General features: G+C 52.0%; 1 protein-coding gene across 3 annotated transcripts in view; it reads left to right on the top strand.

The window, feature by feature from the left end:
* The window catches only part of DSCAML1 (DS cell adhesion molecule like 1), a 380,712-nt gene that overhangs the window by 283,177 nt on the left and 74,568 nt on the right, over positions 1 to 22,967 (top strand). For all 3 annotated transcript variants that reach the window (XM_066372545.1, XM_066372542.1, XM_066372552.1), the window contains 3 exons: positions 4,509 to 4,787; positions 5,189 to 5,308; positions 6,145 to 6,321. In XM_066372545.1, the coding sequence (XP_066228642.1) occupies positions 4,509 to 4,787; positions 5,189 to 5,308; positions 6,145 to 6,321 (576 nt within the window). The remainder of the gene's footprint in view (positions 1 to 4,508; positions 4,788 to 5,188; positions 5,309 to 6,144; positions 6,322 to 22,967) is intronic.

The raw sequence follows: 22,967 nt of genomic DNA on the forward strand, positions 1-22,967 counted from the left end.
CGCTGGAGTGGCTCTGGTCGCAACATGGCGACCCCCAGGATGGGCAGAGCATCGCCCCCTGGTGGGCAGAGCGTCGCCCCTGGTGGGCGTGCCGGGTGGATCCCGGTCGGGCGCATGCGGGAGTCTGTCTGACTGTCTCTCCCCGTTTCCAGCTTCAGAAAAAAAAAAAAAAAAAAAAAAAAAAAAAAATGAAAAAAAAAAAAAAAAAAAAAAAAAGCCAGCCATTGGCTAGGAGCACACGGGGTAGGAGATTAAAAGGACAAATGTCCAGTTCTGGTCACCCAGGTGCCCTCAGACATGGGCTGAGGCTTGGAGCCTGTAAAGCCAGAAGCCAAGGCCAGGGCCACCATCAGAGCAGCCCGGCCCATGCAGGTTCTCATTGGATTCGGACAGTCGGTAAAGAAACCATGGAGCCAAAAACTGGTGGACCATAGCCTTTAATCCTACCTTGCACCCGGCGGGCAAGTAAAAATACACACTGGGCTCCAAAACCCAGTCACACTCAGTGCTCACAAAGCCACTGACTTATCCGAGTTTCCTAGAATCAAAGGTTTCTAGCTCACCAGCCTTCTTCTCCTCAGTTCCCCATCTCCTTCCTTATCCCAGATACAAACTCTACACAAACTGGCATCTCACTCAGCACTCTGCCATCTTGGCTGCTTCTCCTGGCCTCCTCCACGTGGCCTCCTTTAGCTGCTGGCTCTACTCTCTCCGCTCTCTCATGCTAACCTCAGGAACCAAGAGCCAAGTCCCGTTTTGCCCCCATTTTATAGTGTAGCTTCACAATCTTTAATCCAATATACAAAGTAGGGAAGTCTCCAACCCAAAGTCACCTTCTGAGGCATGATTGGATTGCACCACCCCACATCAAAAAGGGTAGGAAAGGCTTAATCCCAAAACCAAGCCCCAGGCTACAAGGATTCTGCCTGCCTTTAGCCCACCCCAACACACATTAATATCACCTGGGCGACGGCTTCCTCGTGTTATCTTTAACAAAGTGAGCATAATACATTTTATCTGCCCAACAATCCACCCCTATGCTCACTTTACTACCCACAATCTATACCACCGGCATCCCTGTGCAAGGAAATTAGAACATTACACAGATTACAACAGCAAAAATCATACAGTTTCAACAATTACAAAGGTACCTTTCACCAGTCTTTGAGCACTTAGCCCAAAGCGCAAAATGTCCTCGGTCTTCTTTCTAGCCACGGGAAAAGCTTCCCGGGGTAGGGGAGTGCTTCCAGCAAAGCCACCCCCACCCCCATCAGGGTATTTTACATTGTCCAAAATCCGTAATCCGAAAGTCCATCCAACAAAGGAGCCAATGCCCACTCCGGTCGTAGTCCAGGAAATCAGTCCACGCACGTGGGTCATCAGCCACCCCCCTCATTCCTGCCGTCCTGGCAGGTTTCACACTGTCCCAAAGAGGGGCACGTGGCAATGGCAGTCAGCATTTCCATCTCTGCTCCGGAAAGCATGTCCAGCCCTATTTCCCAAAATCGCAGACCTACCAGGGCCGAAGTAGGTGCTCCTTCCAGCTGCGCTTTCACCTTCTGGAGACTGCGGATTGCAACTCCAGTCCGATTCTCCTCATCCTCCAAAGAGGGACTGAAAACACCAGCTCCGGCTGCCGGGCTCGAGCCTCCGTCTGCCGCCGCCTTCTGCTCCACAGACCTTGCAGCTCCGGACCCGGCCTCAGCTTCATCTTCAGCCTCAGCCTCAGCCTCAGCCCTGGCCTCAGCCCCGGCCTCCTGCCGCTGCTGGCTCTCCGCAACATCCAGGGCAAGCTGCAACTCACGAACCTCTGAATCCTCCTCCAGCGTTTGCTCCATTTCCAGGCGAATCTCGAACACCTGGTTGGCCTCCTCCTCCAGCATTTCCTCCAGCTCCAGGGTCAGCATCGGTTTCTCCTGCGTTTGCTCCAGCTTCTTCTGCTGCTCGGTTTGCAGGTCCCAGGCAGCCTCTTTCACAGAGCTCTTGGTTTCCTCACGCATGGCTGTAAAAGTCAGCCAGCCTACAATCCCCAAAAAGACAGCCATGGGGAACCCTAAAACTAGCCAGTCCTCTACTCCACCACTCAAAGGCTCCTTGCCGATCTGTATCGAATCCTGCCACAGACTACGCCAAATGTAAAGCCAGCAGCCACGGCCAGGGCCACTATCATAGCAGCCCGGCCCTTGCAGGTTCGCATTGGATTCGGACAGTCGGTAAAGAAACCATGGAGCCAAAAACTGGTGGACCATAGCCTTTAATCCTACCTTGCACCCGGCGGGCAAGTAAAAATACACACTGGGCTCCAAAACCCAGTCACACTCAGTGCTCACAAAGCCACTGACTTATCCGAGTTTCCTAGAATCAAAGGTTTCTAGCTCACCAGCCTTCTTCTCCTCAGTTCCCCATCTCCTTCCTTATCCCAGATACAAACTCTACACAAACTGGCATCTCACTCAGCACTCCGCCATCTTGGCTGCTTCTCCTGGCCTCCTCCACGTGGCCTCCTTTAGCTGCTGGCTCTACTCTCTCCGCTCTCTCATGCTAACCTCAGGAACCAAGAGCCAAGTCCCGTTTTGCCCCCATTTTATAGTGTAGCTTCACAATCTTTAATCCAATATACAAAGTAGGGAAGTCTCCAACCCAAAGTCACCTTCTGAGGCATGATTGGATTGCACCACCCCACATCAAAAAGGGTAGGAAAGGCTTAATCCCAAAACCAAGCCCCAGGCTACAAGGATTCTGCCTGCCTTTAGCCCACCCCAACACACATTAATATCACCTGGGCGACGGCTTCCTCGTGTTATCTTTAACAAAGTGAGCATAATACATTTTATCTGCCCAACAGAGCCCCTGCGGCTGTGGTGAAGGGTAAGGTGGGAGACAACATTGGGATGGTCAGTCAAGGCCCTGCTGAGGGGTATGGCTCTTGCACCGTAGGTCATGGAGGCAACATCCCTCCTAAATGTCACCTCCTCTGGCTCTATAGCTCCTGCCCAAGACTTTTCCCAGGCATTAAAAAGTCAGCCAAAGGTTTGACTGTGTCTAAACCTGCCCACTCCCCAGGGGCAGCAAGGAGGATCTTGGGTGGGCATGCAGAGAAGCCACCCCTCCTTCTCCCCTCTGGGCTTGCCCCCCCCCCCCCCCCCCCCACCTCATAGCTGCTCTGAGTTAGGTCTTGGGCGGAGAGTAGCTGGATTCCCAGGAGGGGTGGAGCTGGTTCCTGGGAGAAGGCCAGAGGGCTGTGGACAGCCTTATAATTTAATTGACTGCAGAAAGGAGTTCTCATCTACTAGGTGCTCATCCCTGTTAAGCTAATTGTCTGTCTCCTTCTCTCTCTTCTCCCCCAACTTGCTGGGGAAGTTTCAGTGGCCTAATTGAGTTAACATAAAGATAATGGCTGATGTTCTAGCCAGAGCCAACAAAGGAGGCTCCCTCCCATAGCAGCTCTGGTTCCAGACAGGCCCCCCAGGGGCTGAGCTGTGGGCAGTGGGGGGAGGGAGGATAAGCCCCATCCCCAGCCGGGAGGGGGCTGAGTGGATGGTGTTTAGCCGTGAGTCTAACAACCGGTTGTCCTGCAGACAAGGGGGCACCCTCTCTGCTCTTTCCTGACACCCAAAGGGAGCTTACTTATGAAATAAAAGGGCATGTTTGGGACCACTCAGAGAGGCAAGCGGGCAGATTAAGGGAGAGAGCCTGGACTTGGAGCACAGGTAGATTCCAGGCACTCCTTATGAGCAGGGACATAGGGCAACTCACTTCTCTGCTCGGAACTTCAGTTTTCTCATCTATACGGTGGAGGCAGGGAAGCTCACAGCACGCTATTGGTGGGAGGCTACAGTGAGAAGGTGAATCAGGTACAGACACACCTAGGGCTGGGAGCTTCCACTTGCCTGTTCTGACACGTGATGACCATAGAAGGGCCGGCTGGGTGGTGGCACTCCCGCAGGAGACCAAAGAACAGCACCCTGGTTTTAGACCAGCAGCTAAGGTGTGCATGGGGGAGAGTCTCAGTGCTGGTGACCTTTCCTGTCACTCAGGGCACATCACCTCTGCCAACCCCATACCCCCAGAGAGCTGTGAGCTGTACCTCGGGTACGGACAGTGAGCACAGGGGTGCTAAGGAATGGCAGGGAAATCGGGATGAGAGCTGAGAAGTCAGATGAGTGTCAAGAAACACATGAAGCATCACCATTCATGTTCCAGGGCAAGTCCAAAGGTCAGGTTTAAAGCCAGCCAACCAAGGCCTTCAGCAGAGACAGTGCAAGGCCTGTGTGAGAAAGGGGGTGGGAATCAAGGGACAGTGGTAGGGCACCCCCAGAGATTCTGCATATACGAGAAGACAAGGCAGGAGGACTGTGCTCCCAGATCTTGCTGGGGTAGGGAGGAGCCTGGGGATGAGGAAGAGCTGGGGTAGGGAGGGGCCTGGGGAGGAGGAGGGTGCAGCGGTGCTGCTGGCCGGGCTGGACTGACGGAAGGGCCTGACTGCAGCGTGCCCCTTGCCTTCCCAGTGCCCCCTCTGATTCAGCCCTTCGAGTTCCCACCCGCCTCCATTGGCCAGCTGCTCTACATCCCCTGCGTGGTGTCCTCAGGGGACATGCCCATCCGCATCACCTGGAGGAAGGACGGGCAGGTGATCATCTCGGGCTCAGGTGTGACTATCGAGAGCAAAGAGTTCATGAGCTCCCTGCAGATCTCCAGCGTCTCCCTCAAGCACAACGGCAACTATACGTGCATCGCCAGCAACGCGGCGGCCACCGTGAGCCGGGAGCGCCAGCTCATCGTGCGTGGTAAGTGAAGACAGGCCGGCGATGGAGGGAGAGTCCAGCTCTGCCCGCTGCTAAACATCTCTAGGCTTCAGGGTTGAATCACAGGCTTATGGAAGCTCGGCTCTGGCTCGGGCCTTCAAGATCAAGAGGTCCAAACCTCTTACTTTCCAGGCCGCAAAACAGGCCTAGTGAGGAGGAGACACCCACTCGGTTAGCCGCTGGCAAACCAGAATTGAAACTCAGAACTCCCCACCCCGAGCCCAGGACTCAGCAAGAGCTCTCTACATCTCTGGTTCGGGAGCTGCCAGGCCCACCTTTGGAACAGTCCCGGAGGGCCTGACGTGGACTGGAAAGGGCCTGAAGCCCCAGGAGACCTCTCGGAGACTGAGCTGGTCTTTCTCCCACCTTCCCTCTTTCTTCAGTGCCCCCTCGGTTCGTGGTGCAGCCCAACAACCAGGATGGCATTTACGGCAAAGCTGGTGTGCTCAACTGCTCAGTGGACGGCTACCCTCCACCCAAGGTCATGTGGAAACATGCCAAGGGTAAGTGCCTGGCCAGCCAGCACCCCGAGTAGCCAGGGAGAGGGAAGGGAGGAAGCTGAGTGACGCGGGCCTGGTTCCCACACACAATCCCTAGCCTCAGGTGGAAGCCCTGGGTTCTGAGCTTTGAGGGGCCTCCAGGCTACCTCTGATCTGGGCCAGGGATAGCTATTGTTCTGACTCCAAATTTCCTTTTGTCCCTACAAATTGACCTCTCCCCTTCCCTTCCAGCCCTAGAACTTAGTGCGCTCCACTTGCCCTGACCCCACCCTCTGATCTGAGGTCCCTGAGCCCCATCAGCCCTGCTTCTCACCAGTTATTCTGAGATCTTGGTCCTTCTTAGAGCCCAGCTTTATTCCAAGGACACATTTGGTTTCTGACTAAGCCCCATGCCAACCTCTTATTGAGACCATGTGCAGGGCTAACACTGGGCGAACGGGGATGGTACCCAAAGCCCCCTTGGAGGACAGCTGGCCTGCTTTCCGGACCTGGCTGGCTAAGACCAGGAAACATCCATTGGAGAGCTCAGCCTTCCCTTTGTCTGCTGCCAAGTTGCCTGAAGATTCTTCTTTCTTCCTCTCTGAGGAATTTACCCCAAGGAAGCTCAGTGCCAAGGTGGGCATTCTGCCTCCATCTCCTTACTCAGAGAGCTGGGGCAGGACCGGCGCTCTGTGAGTGTTTTTCTTGTTGTCCAGGAAATAGGAGTTGTGTGGGAATGCTACAAAATGGCCCTAGGTCTGCCAGAGAAAGGCGTCAGGCCCATTCACTGGGGCACTCCAGTGCACCCAGCTCACTCCCTAGCCTAGCTGGCGGCCCTTCTAACCTCTGCCTCCTTCCAGGGAGTGGGAACCCTCAGCAGTACCACCCAGTGCCCCTCACGGGCCGCATCCAGATCCTGCCCAACAGCTCACTGCTGATCCGCCACGTTCTAGAAGAGGACATCGGCTACTACCTCTGCCAGGCCAGCAACGGCGTGGGCACCGACATCAGCAAGTCCATGTTCCTCACTGTCAAGAGTGAGTCCTGCCCCGGCAGCCCTCCCTGCAGCCCTGACCACAGGCCAGGGCTGTCTCTGCACTTACCTGCCCACCTCTTGTTTCCCATTGTTCCGTCTGCAAGGGGAGGCAGGGAGAATTTCTCATCAGAGGTGGGCTTGTGACCCTTGAATGGGGGATTCAAAACCATGGTCATCTAAAACAATGGCCTCACCCTGACTGGCTCACCCCCCTCTAGCCATGATAAGTTCATGATTTCCTCAAGGGTCATGGGATTTCTCCTTTACTTTTATCTATCAGTTGGCAATTCTATCTGAATAGTTATAGCAAACAATTTGTTTCTGTTACTTAGTTTACACCCAGTTGTATATAATAACCTGTTTATGCTTGGGAAGGAGAATGCCACATACACAATGTAGAAGAGGACCTGGGTTCCGATTTCAGATCTGCCTGAGGGGCTGTGTGACTTTATACGAGTCCCTCTACCTCTTTAGGCTCCCGTGCCTTCACCTGGGCTAGAGGTTCGTTCCCAGCCCACCTGTCCCACAACATTGGTGGGAATAACACAGGAACTGATTGTAGAAAGAGAGAGATGCATCAGAAAAGCCAAAAGAACAATAACACTCTGTGACTTGGTGCTCTCTCAATGGCTTCTAAGTCCCCGGGCACAGAGCCAGTCCTGATGACCTTGGAAGCTCAGAATATCCCTGCATTCTGTCACCACAGACACACATTCCAACTATGTGATTCTAACCCTTCACACTCGTAGATGTCTGTACAGTGGGCCTCCAGGAATCATGTCATAAGGACAGTGTCCACAGGCCACAGAGGACAGTGAGTTTTAGAGTCTGATCAACCTCAGTGTGAATCTGGACTCCTGGTCATAATCATTGTGGCCTCTCTGAATTTACTAGGCCTCTCTGTCCTTCATCTTCCTGATGCATAAAATGGGAGTCATAAGAATGCCTTACCTGTTACGTTTTGTGTCAAGAATAAGTCAGATGATGTGTGTAAAGCAGCCAGTGTGGTAACTGGCACCCAGTAGGCCAGCGAAGATTTAGCTACCAGTTTTGTTCCTTTTGAGAGCAGTGTCTCCAGGGTACGCGTAGAAAGCCGCTGAGAGCAAGGCCCGGCGATGGTCCGCTCAGCATCCCCCGGGAGTTCCTCCCTTTATGAATCATAGCTTCTTTAGCGCTCGCCAAGCCCTCTGCTTGGCTCAGCACCAGACAGGGAAGCCCAGGCAATCGATGTGCGGGAGCTCGGAGCCGGAATCCCTGCCCTGGGGAGCCACTTCCCTCATGCTATCAAAAAGTACTTTGTCCTTAATAAAACCAGACAATCAATTTACATCCCTCGGCCAGGGAGAACTTTGCTAATTCTGCCTGTGTGAGGCGAGAAGAGTCACAGATGCTTCTGGAACTATCCTTGGTATCTGATCCTTTTCTCCCCATGTCAACAGGAGAGATGAACCCAAATGCTCAGACAGTTTTGGGGAGGGAGGGTCTTTTCTGATTTTCTCTCAGTTAAGGGAGTCCACTGAGCAAGCATGGCCATGGCTTTCTGGCTACGTGGTTTCTCTGTGGAGATAAGACTTGGGTCCCAGTCGGTCTGGTGATCAGGTGGGCTGTGTGTGAGGAGACCCGGTTCACATCAGGCTGTCCCTGATGTCGTAGGGCCCACTCTGGGCCTGAATTTTTCTGTTCGGGCCTCAGTTCCCAAGCCAGGCAGAGGCTAGGAAGCACACTGGGGTGTTCAGGAAAGCACATCTTGTAGACCCAGGGCAGCCCTGTGAGCACGGTGGCGGTAATCTCTGGCCCCTCCTCCCGTGGTAATCTCTGAGCCCTCTCATTAATCACTGTGGGCAGAGTCTGTGCCTTGTTCCTGCTCTTCGTCTCCCTTGTCCTAATTTCAGCTGCCTTGTCACTTTACTTTGCTTCCTTCCACAACAATGCACACGCACACACCTTTCCTGCATCTGCTCCATCTCACACCTCCAAGTCATGCTTTCCCAGTCACCTCACCTTCCTCACATGCTGTCTGCAGCGTCTCTCGGCCTCCCAGTGCAGCCTGCCCTCGCCACTCCCCGCCCCCGCCCCTCACAGAACCTTCAGCTCTATCACATGCCTCTGCACACCACGTCCCCAAACCTCACTCACAGGACTCTATCAGGGCGCCTCTTCCTCACACCCTTTCTCCATCGCAAACATCCCCTTTCATTCCAGTCCCACTCTTCCCACTGACCTACCCAGCCATGCTGGCGGCCTCCATGCCACGGGATGCCAGCAGGCGCAGAGGCGGCAGTAGCAGGGGCTCTGAGGCCTGAGGGCAGTCGACGTGCGTGCCTAAGCATGGCTGGGCACTCTGGCTGGAGCTGGAGGGCCTGACTGCCCTTCTACAGCAGCCTGATAATGCTACACAGTCCCTGGCTGTGCATCCGACAGTGTGACATTGCCGAGAGCATGGGGCAGGAGTGCCCTGACCTTCCCTGGGAACTTGCCCTCGGCCTTCCGCCACCTTCACACGGGCACGGTGCTCCAGGGAATGCAGCTCAGTCCTCCTCCTGCACATCCGCCCCTGCCTGCAGTGCCCTCGCCCTCCTCTGTTCCCTCTCCATTCTCCCTCAGCCCTCTTCCACTTCGGCAACTCTGACTTCACTCAAAAGGACATGGTCAAGGGACCATGTGACCTCTCATTTACTTTGATCTGGAGGTTGGCAATTCTATCTGAATCATTATATCAAGTGATCTATTTGTTTGATAAAACAATTATTGTTAGGTGGTGGGGCGAGAACCTTGAGGATCCAGGCATGAGTTACCAATGGGATTGCCAGGGGACAGCCATTCCTTGTCATCCCTTAACCCATCTCAAATATACCATAGCCACCAACACTCCCCTTACCACTTGCAGAGCTGACCATAGAAGGACCTGCCATTCGCGAAGCCGATTTTAAGACTTGCCTCACTGCTTCTAACACACTCAGGGAAATGTGGACCCAACACAGCTCCACCTTTCCAGGCTGCACAGCTCTATGAACTCTCAGGAGTCAAACTGACCTCACTCCCCACTTTGGCCAAGTAGAATTAAGAAAGTAAATACTATATCAAAGAGACATACATTATGAAAAGCATCCACGTGTCAAATTGGACATTTGTGGTTGGCTTCTGCTGGAGCATGTCCAGACATTGACCCTCCTGGTTTCCAGTGATAACTAATGGATTCTCACTGAGCACTCATTTAAGAGGTCTACAAAACTCCATGGCTAAGAGCATAGTCCTGGGTTCAGATCCAAGCTCTGCCTTTTGATAGCTGTGCAATCTTAGACAGTAATCTCGTTAAGCGCTATTTTCTCCTCTGCAAGTTTTTAATTCATTGGTACGGGTTTTTGTTGTTGTTGTTTTTTGTTTTGTTTTGTTTTGTTTTGTTTTTCCAGAGACAGAGAGTCAGAGAGGGGGACAGATAGGGACAGACAGACAGGAAGGGAGAGAGACGAGAAGCATCAATTCTTCGTCGCAGTGCCTTAGCTGTTCATTGACTGCTTTCTTACATATGCCTTGACCGGGGGGCTACAGCAGAGCAAGTGACCCCTTGCTCAAGCCAGTGACCTTGGACTTCAAGCCAGCAACCTTGGGCTCAAGCCAGTGACCACAGGGTCATGTCTATAATCCCACAATCAAGTCAGCAACCCCGTGCTCAAGCTGGTGAGCCCATGCCCAAGCTGGATGAGCCCATGCTCAAGCCTGCAACCTCACGGTTTCAAACCTGGGTCCTTCGCATCCCAGTCCAATGCTCTATCCACTGCACTACCGCCTGGTCAGGCTCATTGGTAAGGTTTAAGTAAGGCTTACTTTTACAGCAATTAGCACAGTGCTTGGCACAAAACACATTCAGTAATCGGTAATCACTGCTATCCAGTACTACAGATCTAGTGATGAGTGAAATAAAGTTGCTATTCTCAGGGAATTTAGAATCTTAAAGAGGAGATAGACATATACTCAAAACAGCTCACATATACAAAATGGCAAGTGCTTTTAAAAGCAATGAACGTGGTGATGATACAAAGAGAATCAGGGATGAAGTAACCAATTTTCACTTTTGGGGCCAATAAGAGAATGTCAAGAAAAGCTCCACAAACGTAGTCACTAAGTAGGACTTGAAGGACGAGAAGGCTTCTGACAAGAACCAATAGGGTCTAAAAAAAAAAAAGAACCAATAGGGTCAAAGGCCATTCCATTCCAGGATGAGAAAGCAGCATGACAAGGGCACAGAGTCAGGAAGGGCTATAACTGTCATCTGGTAGGGATGGTGGCTAGAAGAAAGTGGAGGGAGGATGGACAGGGAGAATGAGTGTGAGGTGCTTGTGGGTTTTGGAAGCTGAATGTTGTCTTTCCGTGAAACATTGACTCTTGATATCAGGTGCCAAACCAGAATTCCAGAAGCCCCAGGGTGTGGTGAGAGTTGGGATTCTAGAGCTAGTGCTTAGAGGATTGCCGTGTAGAACCCTTCCTTGCTCAGGGCTCCAGATTGCTAAGGCGGTGTTAGAGTGGACAGGTGCTTTTCCACAGTTGCTGGACATCCTTGCCAGCAACCATCCAGACCCCACCTCCTTCTGCCCCCGACATGTTGGTGCGGGCCGAGACCATGCGTGCCTGAACATTCAGCCCAGCCTCGCCACCATCACAAGTATAGGACTTGAGAGTTTATAAAGCCCTCCCCAGACCTTGACTGTGAAGATGGCAGGCAGAAGCTCCTTCTCAGAAGGTCTGGGTGCAGGTCATTGGGTGATATAGTCCCGGCTGAGCTCTTAGTCTCATGGTTTGGTAGAAGGAGCACAGGCGAGAGACAGAGACTGCTGGTTCCAGCTCAGCGACTCACTGTCCGTCCTTTCCATTCTCTAGGCCCCAACTTCCTCATTTGTGCAATAAGAGGCCTGTATTTGAACTTAGTCATCAGCTGATCCCAAGATCCCATCCAGCTCAACAGTCTATGATTCTAGTGGTATATGGTCCTTTCAGGGTACCAGACCACTTCCGAGAACTTGGTTGAAAAATGTAATTAATAAGAAAATACCATCTCCGCAGAGCTCCCTTTTATCTACCTTTTAAAATGTAAAAAAAAAAAAAAACCATACACACACATAATGACATAATTGCCCAGCTGACACACAGAGAGAAAAAATAAAACATTTTCTAAGAGAATGCTTCACTGAGGGCAGGTGCAAACCAGGCTGCTTAGTCTGGGCTGCAGGAGGCTGACTGCATTTCGATGCTACCCCTGTGGGGCAGTACCTCCCGAGACTAGTGGTCCCTTGCACAGCACCTTACCTGATTGGACAGGACCTGTTACATGCCCCAAACTCCCCTCTGCTCGGTGAAGACTCCAGTGATTAGCCCAAGGCAAAGCCTATGACCAAATGAAGCCAAAAGAGCTTTGTTTGGTCTGAGTTTTGATTTGTTTGTTTAACAAGATGTTAGACCAATGAAAGCCAAATCCAAGAGCCTTCTGCAAGCACACCCTCAGCTGCAGAATCGCAGGAAGGCAGGAGGAAGGAGAACACAGCCAAGCGGACACTGGGGAAGTGGAGGGAGCCCACACAAACAGAACGAAGCCCCTGGGTAGACCAGATCACCTACCAGCAGCTGTCCATGGTGCAGAGGTCAGGATGTGAAACTTTGGAAAGGCAACTGTGTATCCACTGACCTTCCACTGACCTGAGATGGTTTGGATTTCAAGTTTTCCCAAAGCAAACGCCTCCTCATCCGCAGGAGCAGCCCCTCCTTAACCTGGTGGCTGAGACTCCTGCTCTAGAGTGCCTCTCTGCCCTCCTTGGCCCCATCCTTCCCATGGGGCAAGGAGTCTATGGCCAAAGAAAATGGCTGCCCAGAGCCTGCAGCTCCCTTTCTATATATTTTTTTTATTTTATTTAGAAAATTATATTTAACAGGACAACATTGATCAATAAGAGTACATAGGTTTCAGGTAAACATTTCTATACCATTTGAACTGTTGATTGTGTTGTGTGCCCATCACCCAAAGTCAAATTATTTTCCATCACCTTATATTTGTCCCTCATATACCCTTCCCCCCACACCCCCTTCCCCTGGTAACCACTTCACTTTGTCTATGTCCATGAGTCTGTTTTATGTCCCACCTATATGTGAAATCATGCAGTTCTTAGCTTTTTCTGATTTATTTATTTCACTCAGTATAATGTTCTCAAAGTCCATCCATGTTGTTGTAAATGGTAATATGTCATCATTTCTTGTGGATGAGTAGTATTCCATTGTATATATGTACCACATCTTCTTTATCCAATCCTCTATTGAGGGACACTTTGGTTGTTTCTATGTCTTGGCCACTGTGAATAATGCTGTGATGATATAATGGGGTGCATGTGTCTTTACTTACCAATGTTTTTGAGTTTTTTTGGGAAGATACCCAGTAAAGGGATTGCTGGGTCATATGGAAGTTCTATTACTAGTTTTTTGAGGAACCATCATACTTTTTTCTATAATGTCTATACCAGTTTACATTCCCACCAGTAGTGAATGAGGGTTCCTTTTTCTCCACAGCCTTTCCAACACTTATTATTACCTGTCTTATTGATAATACAGTTCCTTTTCTTAGACCATGCTCTGGGTACCCAGGGAATTCCCTGCTTGAATTCCCTGAGCCAATTTCTAGGACCTTCCAAGGCCTCTTCCCCAGTCTGTCTTCCCAGGAGTGGGCCCTGCCCCCAGCTTGACCCCCTAGGTCTGAGAGATGACTGTTTGCAGCACAAATACTGGGGCCTGGACATGTGCACCAGGATGTCCACACGTGTATTCATAAAGCCCTTCTCAGCACACAGGTGGAATTGAGACCTAGCGACTGGCCTGTCTTTTCTGGTGTGTTCTCTTGTGGCGGGTTCTGTCTCCTCAGCAGACTGAGCTCCTCACAAGCTGGGCCCATCTTCCTGTCCCTCTGTGGGAATTCCCACCTCTGGCACAGGCTCTGCCCACTTGGGCTTGCCTTGCTGGGGACCAGCACGCTCACTGACCCCAGTTCTCAGGTTTGGCCCAATCACATGTGGGATCACAGGTCACCCCCTTAGCACTCCCCTCTGCCTTTATGGGTGAGGGGTGGGTGGGATGGACCCTCTGCTGACCTGCAAGCAGCGGGGAGAGGTGCCGGGAAGCAGAGTGGCAGGCAGCAGAGTGCTGAGGCCGGGCTTGCAGTCACACTTTGCTGGTGCTGGTGCTGACCCTTCCATCGCTGTGGCCACATCTGCCCGACCTCAAGGGGGCTGGGAGAGCCCCACCCTGGCCTGCACCAAGCCAGGGTCTCTGTAAGCCTGGGACCTGGTCCCGCAGCCTCTGGAGAAGGGGGGGAGGGGAAAGGGTGATGAGCCATTGCCGTGATTTCCATGGAGGTGATGATCCAGCCGCCTCTTTGGCCTCATTTACGTTCAGACTTCATAGAAGGAGCAGCACTTGGTCTCCTCCTCCGTCAAACAGAAACGAGCAGAGAAGCTGGACGCATCCTGCCACCAAGCCAGGCTCCCTCCTGTGTCCCCCACTGAACCATCACCAGGAGGTCTCCAGCCATCGGCTAATCCAGGCTCTCTCCACCCCAGGCAGGACCCAGGGAAGCCAGAATGAGTAAATGGATTAAAAAGTCAGAAAGCTCTTGATCAGGGAGATGGGCGTCCTGGTTTCATGTCCCAGTGTTCCCCCACTACATCCTGTGTACACTGTGGTCACTCCCTCTCCCTGAGACTGTGTGCTCCTCTGTTCAGAGAGGTAACCACCCATCTCTCCCCTTCCTTTAGCTCCAAATGCGTTAACAGAACTCAACAAGTAGGTCACATTGGGCTATGCCAATTGAGACTTGACAGGGCGTGTGTTACCAGTTCCAGCATCTTCCTTGGTATTTCAACGTTTTCTAGAAAAAGACAAGTCTGAACTAAAGAAATGTGGATTCTCCTACTGATCTCAAGAGGCCAACAGTATCCATGTAACCTCTATTCCCAATTTAAAAGTGCCTGTCCCGAGGGTCTCATCTGGGCCCTTATCTTCTTCTAAGAAGCTATAGGCATGGTGGCATTAAGCATGTCACCCTCTCTTCACCCTCACCCCCACAGTCTCTATACCCATGAGCCTGGAAAAGATTCCAGATGGATCCGTGCTCTGCAGTGTCATTCAGGGCATTCCTTATATTCAGCTCCCGCAGACCCGATGAGTAACAAAATTATACACATCCCACATGCCAACCAAGAAAAAGTGCTAGTAAACATTTTGAGTCACGAGGAGTTCAGGTCATCACTGGTATCTCAGTTACTAGATAAAAAAAATATAGGCAGGCAAAGAGCTAAAGCAGTGTCTCTAGACCCTTCCCTAAGTGGGGAGCCCAGAATTGCTCCTCTATTTATACTTGAAGCCTTTATGAATGGTAGGGGCAGAATAAAATTGTTGGATCAGTCAAACAATGTACTTTCATGTGTCTAGCATGATGTCAAGGTCTTAGAGAGAGAAGGACAAGATTAAGTCACCACCCTGTCCTCAAGGAATTTACAAACTTGTTAGTAAGCTGGTACAAACCTTCAGGAAACAAGGCAAGCTCACGTACTAGAAGGTCTAGCACTACACATGCAGCGTTGGGTTAGAGAAGGAAAAACCAGTGTGGACAGACATGGTAAGACAGAGCTTTTTAGAGGAGTGGGATTTGGCTTGAGCCTTAAAGAATAGGTAGTGTTTGGACAGGCAAAGGAAAAAAAGCAGGACATGCAGGTGACAGAAACAGCATGAGCAAAGGCACTGGGGTAGGAAGCCTGTGTGGGAGTCAGTGAGGAGAACAGCTGATGGGAGAGTGGCATTAGGAGATTATGTGGGTGTTGTTGAATGGAAATATTGGCACCCAAGTCTGGATGTGATACTAGGATCTTGAGTGAGGAATGAAGAGAAAGGGGAAATCTAAGAGTCACTGTGAAGGAACACGTACCAGCCCTGACGATGGACTGAACAAAAGGAGCGAGGAGATTCCAGAACTCAAGGCTGAGAGATCATTATGATGGTGCCCCAAATAGAAGTGGATAGATGAGAGCAGAGAGATGGCAGGTTTGCTTCAGCCATGTCAAGGCAGGAGTGATGGGGGTGCCCTAAGGCAGCGGACACTGGTTGACATTCTCCCAGGATTTCTACCTAAAACAGTGTGCTGGACCAGGTGACCCTGTGGCTCCCACTCACATTTTACTGTGGGGCTGCAGGTATTCTGTTCTAGGCCAGAAATAACATAACCTGTGGGCCAAATGTAGACCCCCCACCAGAAGCCCAGGCCCCCAGCCCTCCCTGCCTAGTCCTCACAATGCCCAGCCCACGATAACAGGCTTCAGCCTGGCTCTCTTAGGTCTATAAAGATGTGAGTCCTCTCAAAGTTAAGGTTCTGAAGAAAATTCTCTCCTGTTCACGTTGCTCGTGTCCAGGCTTGCCACTGCCCATTTGTTATTCAATAGTTATTGAGTACCCACTGAGTGTGTTTCTGGGAGGGTGTTGGGGGGAGAGGTTGTGGCCTCACGCTCCTGTACCCTCTTGCCTCCTGTCCTGGAGGGCTGGAAGTAGAGGGGGGGGGGTGACCTCCCCACAGAGCAGGGAAAAGCAAAGCCCATATGATGTCCCACCTTAGGTCACCCCCTCTAGTTCCATGGAGGAGAGGCTATGGCCTGTCATCCCGGATGCTCTGCACAGAGCACCTCTTTCACACAATGGAACCTTGTATTAATTTCCTAGGGCCATTGTAACAAAGAACCACAAATTGGGTGGTTTAACAGAACAGAAATTCATTCTCTCTCTGTTCTTGGAGGCTGGAAATTTGCAATGAAGGTGTCGGCAGGCTCTCTTGGCGGGTTCCGGGGCAGCAGGATGCCTTGCCTCCCCGGGGGGCTGATGGCAATCATGGTGTTCCATGGTGTTCCATGGTGTTCCATGGTGTTCCTTGGGTTGTAGACGTGTCATTCCAGTCTCTGCCTCCATCTCTCACCACCTTCCTTTTGTGTGTGTCTCTTCTTCTCTTCTTATAAGGAGCCAATCATATCAAATCAAGGGCCCATCCTACTCTCCAGTAAGGCACCTTAACCACATCTGCGAAGATCCTATTTTCAAATAAGGTCACAGTCACAGGTACCAGGGTTTATGACTTGACATGTCTCCTGGGGAGATTCAGTCCAACCTACAATAATCCCCATGCCTAGTGATTTATTGTCCATGAATCCATGCTTCCCAGAACCTTGGAAGCTGAAAATCTCTCCTTTCCAACATCCTACAACTGCCCTTGTCCGAATCTAACCAGTCTCCTAACCAAAACCCCTCTTGGTCAAGAGCCAACAAACTCAACCTCTCCTGTGCATGGACCTCTAGAGCAGGAGTCAGCAGCCTGGGCCTAGGCCCTCGTCTGCCTGGTGGCTGGTTTGGCAGAGCCTAGTTTCTTCCATGGAGACCTATGGCCTGCAAAACCTAAACTATTTACTAGCAACCCTTGGCAGAAAAAGTATGCCAATCCCAGTTCTAGCACAATGACCCAGAAGTACCTTCCAAGTAATTAAAGGTGGTCTTGTCTCCTTTTGTTTCTGAAAGGATATCAGTGCTCAGAGGTCATTTCAGAGTTGAGTGTCCCTCATCTCTAAAACAGGAATAAAAATACTACCTCCTCCTAGGGATGGGGAGAGTGAATTTAATGAACTAACTCATATAAAGCACTAATGGGGATGCATGGCATGCAATAAGCATTCAATAAATATTAGGAACTTTAAATCATTACTATTCTTTTCTACTGGGTAGAACAGAAGACTAGAGACTGGGGAAGAACCAGACCCCTGCCCTCACCTGGAAACACCCCCCACCACCTGCTCTTCTACTCCTTGGCTAGCAGCCAGGAGAGGACCTGACTGGTCCCACTTTATGGCTAAAGAAAGCAAGGCCTGGTGAGGTTGGGGGTCTCAACTGGGACCACCCTGCAGCAGATAGAGACTTCAGCCCTTGTCTCAAAGGTCCCAAAGCACCAGCACCCAACCCCCCTCACACACACACACTCACACACACACACACACACACACACACACACACTTCTCGCCAGTTCTGTCCCCAGTGCACATAGGCAGTGTACAGTTTGGGTCCCATGAGCCCTGCTCCCCGGGCCCCTCCCCACCGGTTCTCAGAGCTGAAGCTGATTGCTTCTGTGCAGTTGGAATTAATCTCATGCTTCAGGTGGAGCTTGGCTAATCAGGGGAGACAAGAAGCCGAAGTGGGTGCAATCAAATTAACAATGCCATGGCCCTGGCTCTTTAAGAGGTGGGCCAAAGGTGGGCAGGATGGGGAGGGAAAGAGACTTTGCTTGGGGCAAGGGGCACTCCACGCCATGTGCAGATAATGTTTTATTATACACTCGAAACCTGTATGGTTCTGTGAAACCATATCACCCCAATAAATTCTATTTTAAAAAAAGAATAAAACAAAGCAAATGCCAGAAGGCACCTCCCCCCAGCCCTTCCCCAGGATACTCCTGGAATTGCTGCGGACCTATCGAGCCAGTGAGGGAGCGCACAGAAATTCTCCCACCCCCGCAGGCCCACCACCCGTGCCAACAATGCCCCTTCGTGTAAGCTTATCTCACACCAACCAGCAGGGCTGCAGTTCTTGTCAGGATCTTGTTAACAAGGAGTAGGGACACAAGCCTTTGCAGGGAGGGAGGGGATGGGCTGGGATGGCAGTAAAGAGGAACTCACCTCCAATGGGCACTTGCAGCCTTTTCAGAAACAGAAGGTGGTGAGGGACTCTGAGCAGGGAGCCCTGCTCTGCTGACAGGTGGATGCGCAGGACTCCCAAGTGCCTTCTAGGCATCTGTCAGCCCTGAAAAGCCTCTCCCAGGGGCAAGGAGGGGGACATTCGAACAGCATTTCAGCCTGCCTAGAGAGACACCCTTCGTGGTAGAAAGCCCTATGAGACCCCTAGAGAGGCCCTCTCAAGGACATCCTGAGAGGTAAGGGCCCTTCGCTGAGGATGGTAGACAACACCAGAACTGCCCTTCTTCCCGTCCTCTTGGCTTGAGGCCATGCCCACCTGAGTCAGAGGAGGGGTTGGAGGGCCTGGACTGGAGTGGGACACAAGCAAGGAGGATCACCCAGCCTTGTGGCTCTCCCCAGGCCATGAAAGAGGAACACTCGTGCCAGCCGCCCCCCACCCGCACCCCATCCGTGGGCCACTTAAATCAGAGCTTCTGGGGGTAGTGTCTGTGCAGTAAGACTGTCCAAAAAGCTTTCCGGGTAATTCTTTTGTGTAGCCAACCCTGAGCACCTACCTCCCTGGCCTCCTCCTGCAGGCTACCCACCTGGAGAGGCAAAAAGAGCGTCATCTGCTGGCATCCTGGCCTCCTGGTCTCCAGACCAATCTTCTTCCCCCCAAACCCAGCTGCATCTGTCTTCAGAAAAGCTAGGCTCTTTGCACTCCCATCCTTGGTACCTGTCCCTCTCTCTCCTGCCCTTTTCTGACCAGGGTCACACTGTGGGTAAAACCACAGTTGCCCTGGGTGAGTCTTGGCTCTGCTACTTACTGACTGTGTGACCTTGAGCAGTTGACTTCTCTGAGCCTCTCTTTCCCCATTTTTAAAGTGGGGATAAAAATAGGGTTGTTGTGAGGATTGAGTGAGTTCATGCATGTGAGAGAACACAGAACCATGCCCAGCACACAGTGATGTAAGGACTAGGACGGTCATGTCCGCAGGCCCACGGCTGGGTGCTGGTATGCCCCGGGCTTCCCTTTGGAACGATGTTCCACTCCTCAGGCCTCTCCTGACAGCCAGTGGTGTTCTATTTCTTCCATACCCTCCTTCCCTCACGCACTGCTCTCTCCTTTGGGTATTCAAAACTGAGTCTTCCCTCCCTGGTGACTTGGGGACTTGTCAGAAACACCAGCTGAGCTCCAATCACCAGATAGGAGAGAGAGAAGCAGACAAAGACATAGAAAGACTGACTCACCGCCTCCCTCCCAACTCCTGCCCCCAGCCCTGCCTGGCTTACCCCCCCCCTCCCAGCCCTACTCCAGCTTTCAACCCCCTTCTGCAGTCCCTGCAGGATTCATCCACAGTGTGTCCCTCCCACAATGCAGCTTCCAGTCCTAGGACAAAGCCCAGGATGGGAGAAAAATCAACCAGGCAGAAGAAGGTTAGACTAAGACCAGAGGAAAGGGAAAGGGCACCTGCGAATTGTCAGGGGACTTGAGGCTTCATCTCCTTCCTGGCACTCACTAGCTGTGTGATTTTAGACAAACCCCTTATCCTCTCTGAGCCTCCACTTCCTCACTGGTATAGTAGGAGCTAATAGCCCCCAGGCCACCTCAACAAGAACGGTGCCCCTCATAGAAGATGATCCAGTGCTATGTGAGCTAAAGGAGCCACTAGCCCAGCTTCTGAGGTGGGACCCCAGAAAAGGGGAGTGCTGAAGGGGCCACGGAGGGGCCAAGTAGGTGCAGAGTTTATGTCCCCAGTGGCAGGGTGGAGGGGCCCAGGACTCCATCTGCAGACCCGGCCGTTGGTTGGAAAGACTGTAGGTGCCAGGAGTGAGGGAGAAAGCTGAGCTGCCTTGGGGTGTTTTAAAAATCTATCAGCCTGTCACATCAAATTAAAATGTAAATAGCAGCTGGTCTGGGCAGGACCTCGGGTGCCGGTGGCCGGCCTACTAGTGATATCACACATGGGAACCGGGTACGTCGGATTCTGACAACTGTCTTATTTCTGAAGTTGCCTTCCTCTCGCTTCGGCTTGCTGTCTCGGGAGGGCCCTAGAGCAGGGGAGGGGTGACTCCAGCACAGCCCATGCCCTGCTCCTCCCCCTGGTGCCTGCTGGCAGGCCCATCAGAACCAGGAGGAGGAATTCCGGGATCTCTGCAGAACTGTAAGGTAGTGAGTGGCCTGACCACGGAAGGCCCAGCAAGGCTCCTCCCTGCCCTGGAGGAGGCTAACTGTGGACCAGGACAGGCTGGCCTAGGGCACTGGGGAAGGGGGCGGGCAGGAGAGGTGCCCAGCACGTGGGAGACTTCCTGCTTTCCACAAACACGTGCTAAGTCCTGCCGGAGTCTACCCAGGAGTCTCACAGTCAGACACGGAGACACCGGCAGTGTAGCGTAGCATGTGCTGTGCCAGGGGTGCTCGGTGTCCCGCAGAGAGGCGTCTGCACGGACACGGCGTCAGGAAAGGGCTCTGGAAAACCATCAGGAAGCCCGTTGGGCCTCCACCAGAGCTTGCCCCACTTTGGCCATGCTCAGTGCTGGGGACCATGCCAGACACTGGGACTGTAAAGATTTGACAACGACTGAACCAGCTCACATCAGGACCTCCCACAGGCCCCACCCCACCCCACCTAAAGAGGCCGTATGGAAAGGAGCTACTTATTAAGGGGCAGCTTACCCACGTGGCTGTCCCTGATACCCTTCAGCCCAGCCACTCCCTGTTTCCAAGTCCCCAGAGAATCTCCCCCAGCACCCTTCTTTGTACAAAGAAATTAAGTTTCCTTAGCTGTTCACTGAACTACACTGTAGGAAAGCAGAGAAGTTGCATCTCACTAAAGCCTCCTGTGTCCCATTGGAGCAATGTGTTGCCTTTGTGGCTGCTATTAGCATTTGTCATGCAGGACTGAGCCCTTGCATAGAATCCCTTCCCTTTCCCTGCTCCCCTGACTGTACCCCTAAAGCTGCACCTGTCACCTGTCTGGGGAGTGGCCTGCTGAATCTGCCCAGCACAGAGAAGCCACAGCTTCTTGTTGACAACACACTCTATTTCCCAAAGCCAGATGCTGTGTGCATGCGAGGCAGACAGATGGTGAGAGGAGGCCGGCCCTGCAACCACAACAGTACAGGCTTAAAAAGAAAGAATTGCTTTCTAGAAGCCTCAGTTCCATCATTTGAAAAAAAATGGGGATTATAAAACTTATTTCTCATGGATGTTGTTGGGGAGGCATCTTTGAGCAATGAGACCAGAAGCAAAAGCATCCAGCTTGCTGCTACCTGCTCCGTCACAGGCAGGACCATTGAACTTAGTCAAGAAACGCATCAGAACCCAAGCTCGGGAGGCTGGGAGTAATTGCAGCGCCTACCTCACACGAGTTCATGCTTGTGGAGTGCTCGAATACTGCCCGCACAAAGCACAGAGGAAGTTCCCAGTCAACTGTATTCATAAAGGTGTGTGTGTGTGTGTGTGTGTGTGTGTGTGTGTGTGTGTGTGTCTTTGTGCCTACAGATGATTGCACAAGTCCCTAGGGAATTCCTGGGGTCGGTCTTCAACACATAAAGTTCTCTGGGGCACAGCCAGGTCTCCGTGCAGTGAAGGTTCAGTCGTGTTTATTACTGCAATTCAGTAGAGCAGAGAGACCTGTGGTCCACGGCAGGGGCGGGGGAAGGGAGAGCGCAGATGTGTGGAGTGGCCTGTTATGCGGCCTGGTTAAAGTAATCTGTACAGAAGCCCGGAGGGCTGACCCACCCCACCCCCATTGTGGGCACAGGAGGGCACTGTGGCCCGCAGAGGCTGGGACACAGCCTGGGGGACACAGTGCCGAGTTCTCTGTTCTGTTCTGGTGTTGGCAGGAAGACTGTAAGGCAAAGAGAAAAGAGGAGTCAAGTTCTGTGCTTCTTGCCCAGGACAGAGAGGCTAAAGACCCCCTGTGCACAAGGAAACATATATTCTGGATGCTAGACTCGCCTCCCAAAACAGTGAGTTGGATGCCCAGACCATCTTTCCCTCACACCGTGGACCCAGAAACCCACCCGGGGCCTAAAGACAAGGGCCTCTGATCCTTTTGTGGATTTTTTCCTCCCTTGAGTCTTCTCAGTGTCTTGGCTGCCCCTCTCTAATGTGGGACCTCGCTGCAGTCCTGTCCCTAACAGCGAAAACTACTGGAAAAGTCCTTACAAGACCAGACAGGAGGGCTGCCCTTCCCACTCCCTGACAGTGACATTTCCAGTCTTCAGCTACTCTTCAAACGGCACAGTCCCCGGCCCGCCCACCCTCCTGGTCACATTCCCCCTTGTTCATGTGCTCTGTTGGGTAGCATGCCCAGAACAAGACCATGTTCCCGAGTAATCTGGAGCTCGCAGGCCACGTCCTGAGGAGCTGGGCACTGGCTCCGATGTCACGCGCCTTCCACCACGAGTGTCCTAGCCTTGTGTGTTAGCACTGCCCTCCCCCACCTGTCCGCTTTTAAGATGCCGTGCTGTTCACTGGCAGTGTGACTGTGGGCAAGTCACTTCCCAGCGTGGCCTCAGTTTCTTCACTGGTAAAAATAAGGATCTGTGTAGATGATCTATACCAAGGCAGTTCCATGGAAACAAAGTGCGAGCTAGAGATGTAATTTAAAGTCTCCTAGTTGCCACATTGTCAAAAAAAAAAAGTAAAAAGGCAACAGGTGAGTTCATTGAAATAGTCTCTATTAACTCACTATATCTAAAAAGTTAACATGTCATCAAGATGAAAATTACTAATGAGATCTTTTACATTTTTTTCTCATGTTTTTGAAATCCCGTATGTTGATGTCCACTCACAGCTCATCTCAGCCTGGGCTGGCCATGTTTTGAGTGCTCAATGGCCACATGTGGCTGGTGGCTACTGTATTGAACATTATCTGGGCTCTGTGATTCTGTGCAGTAACCTGGCCAG

Source organism: Saccopteryx leptura, chromosome 1 (genome assembly GCF_036850995.1).
Source record: "Saccopteryx leptura isolate mSacLep1 chromosome 1, mSacLep1_pri_phased_curated, whole genome shotgun sequence".
NCBI classification, from domain to species: domain Eukaryota; kingdom Metazoa; phylum Chordata; class Mammalia; order Chiroptera; family Emballonuridae; genus Saccopteryx; species Saccopteryx leptura.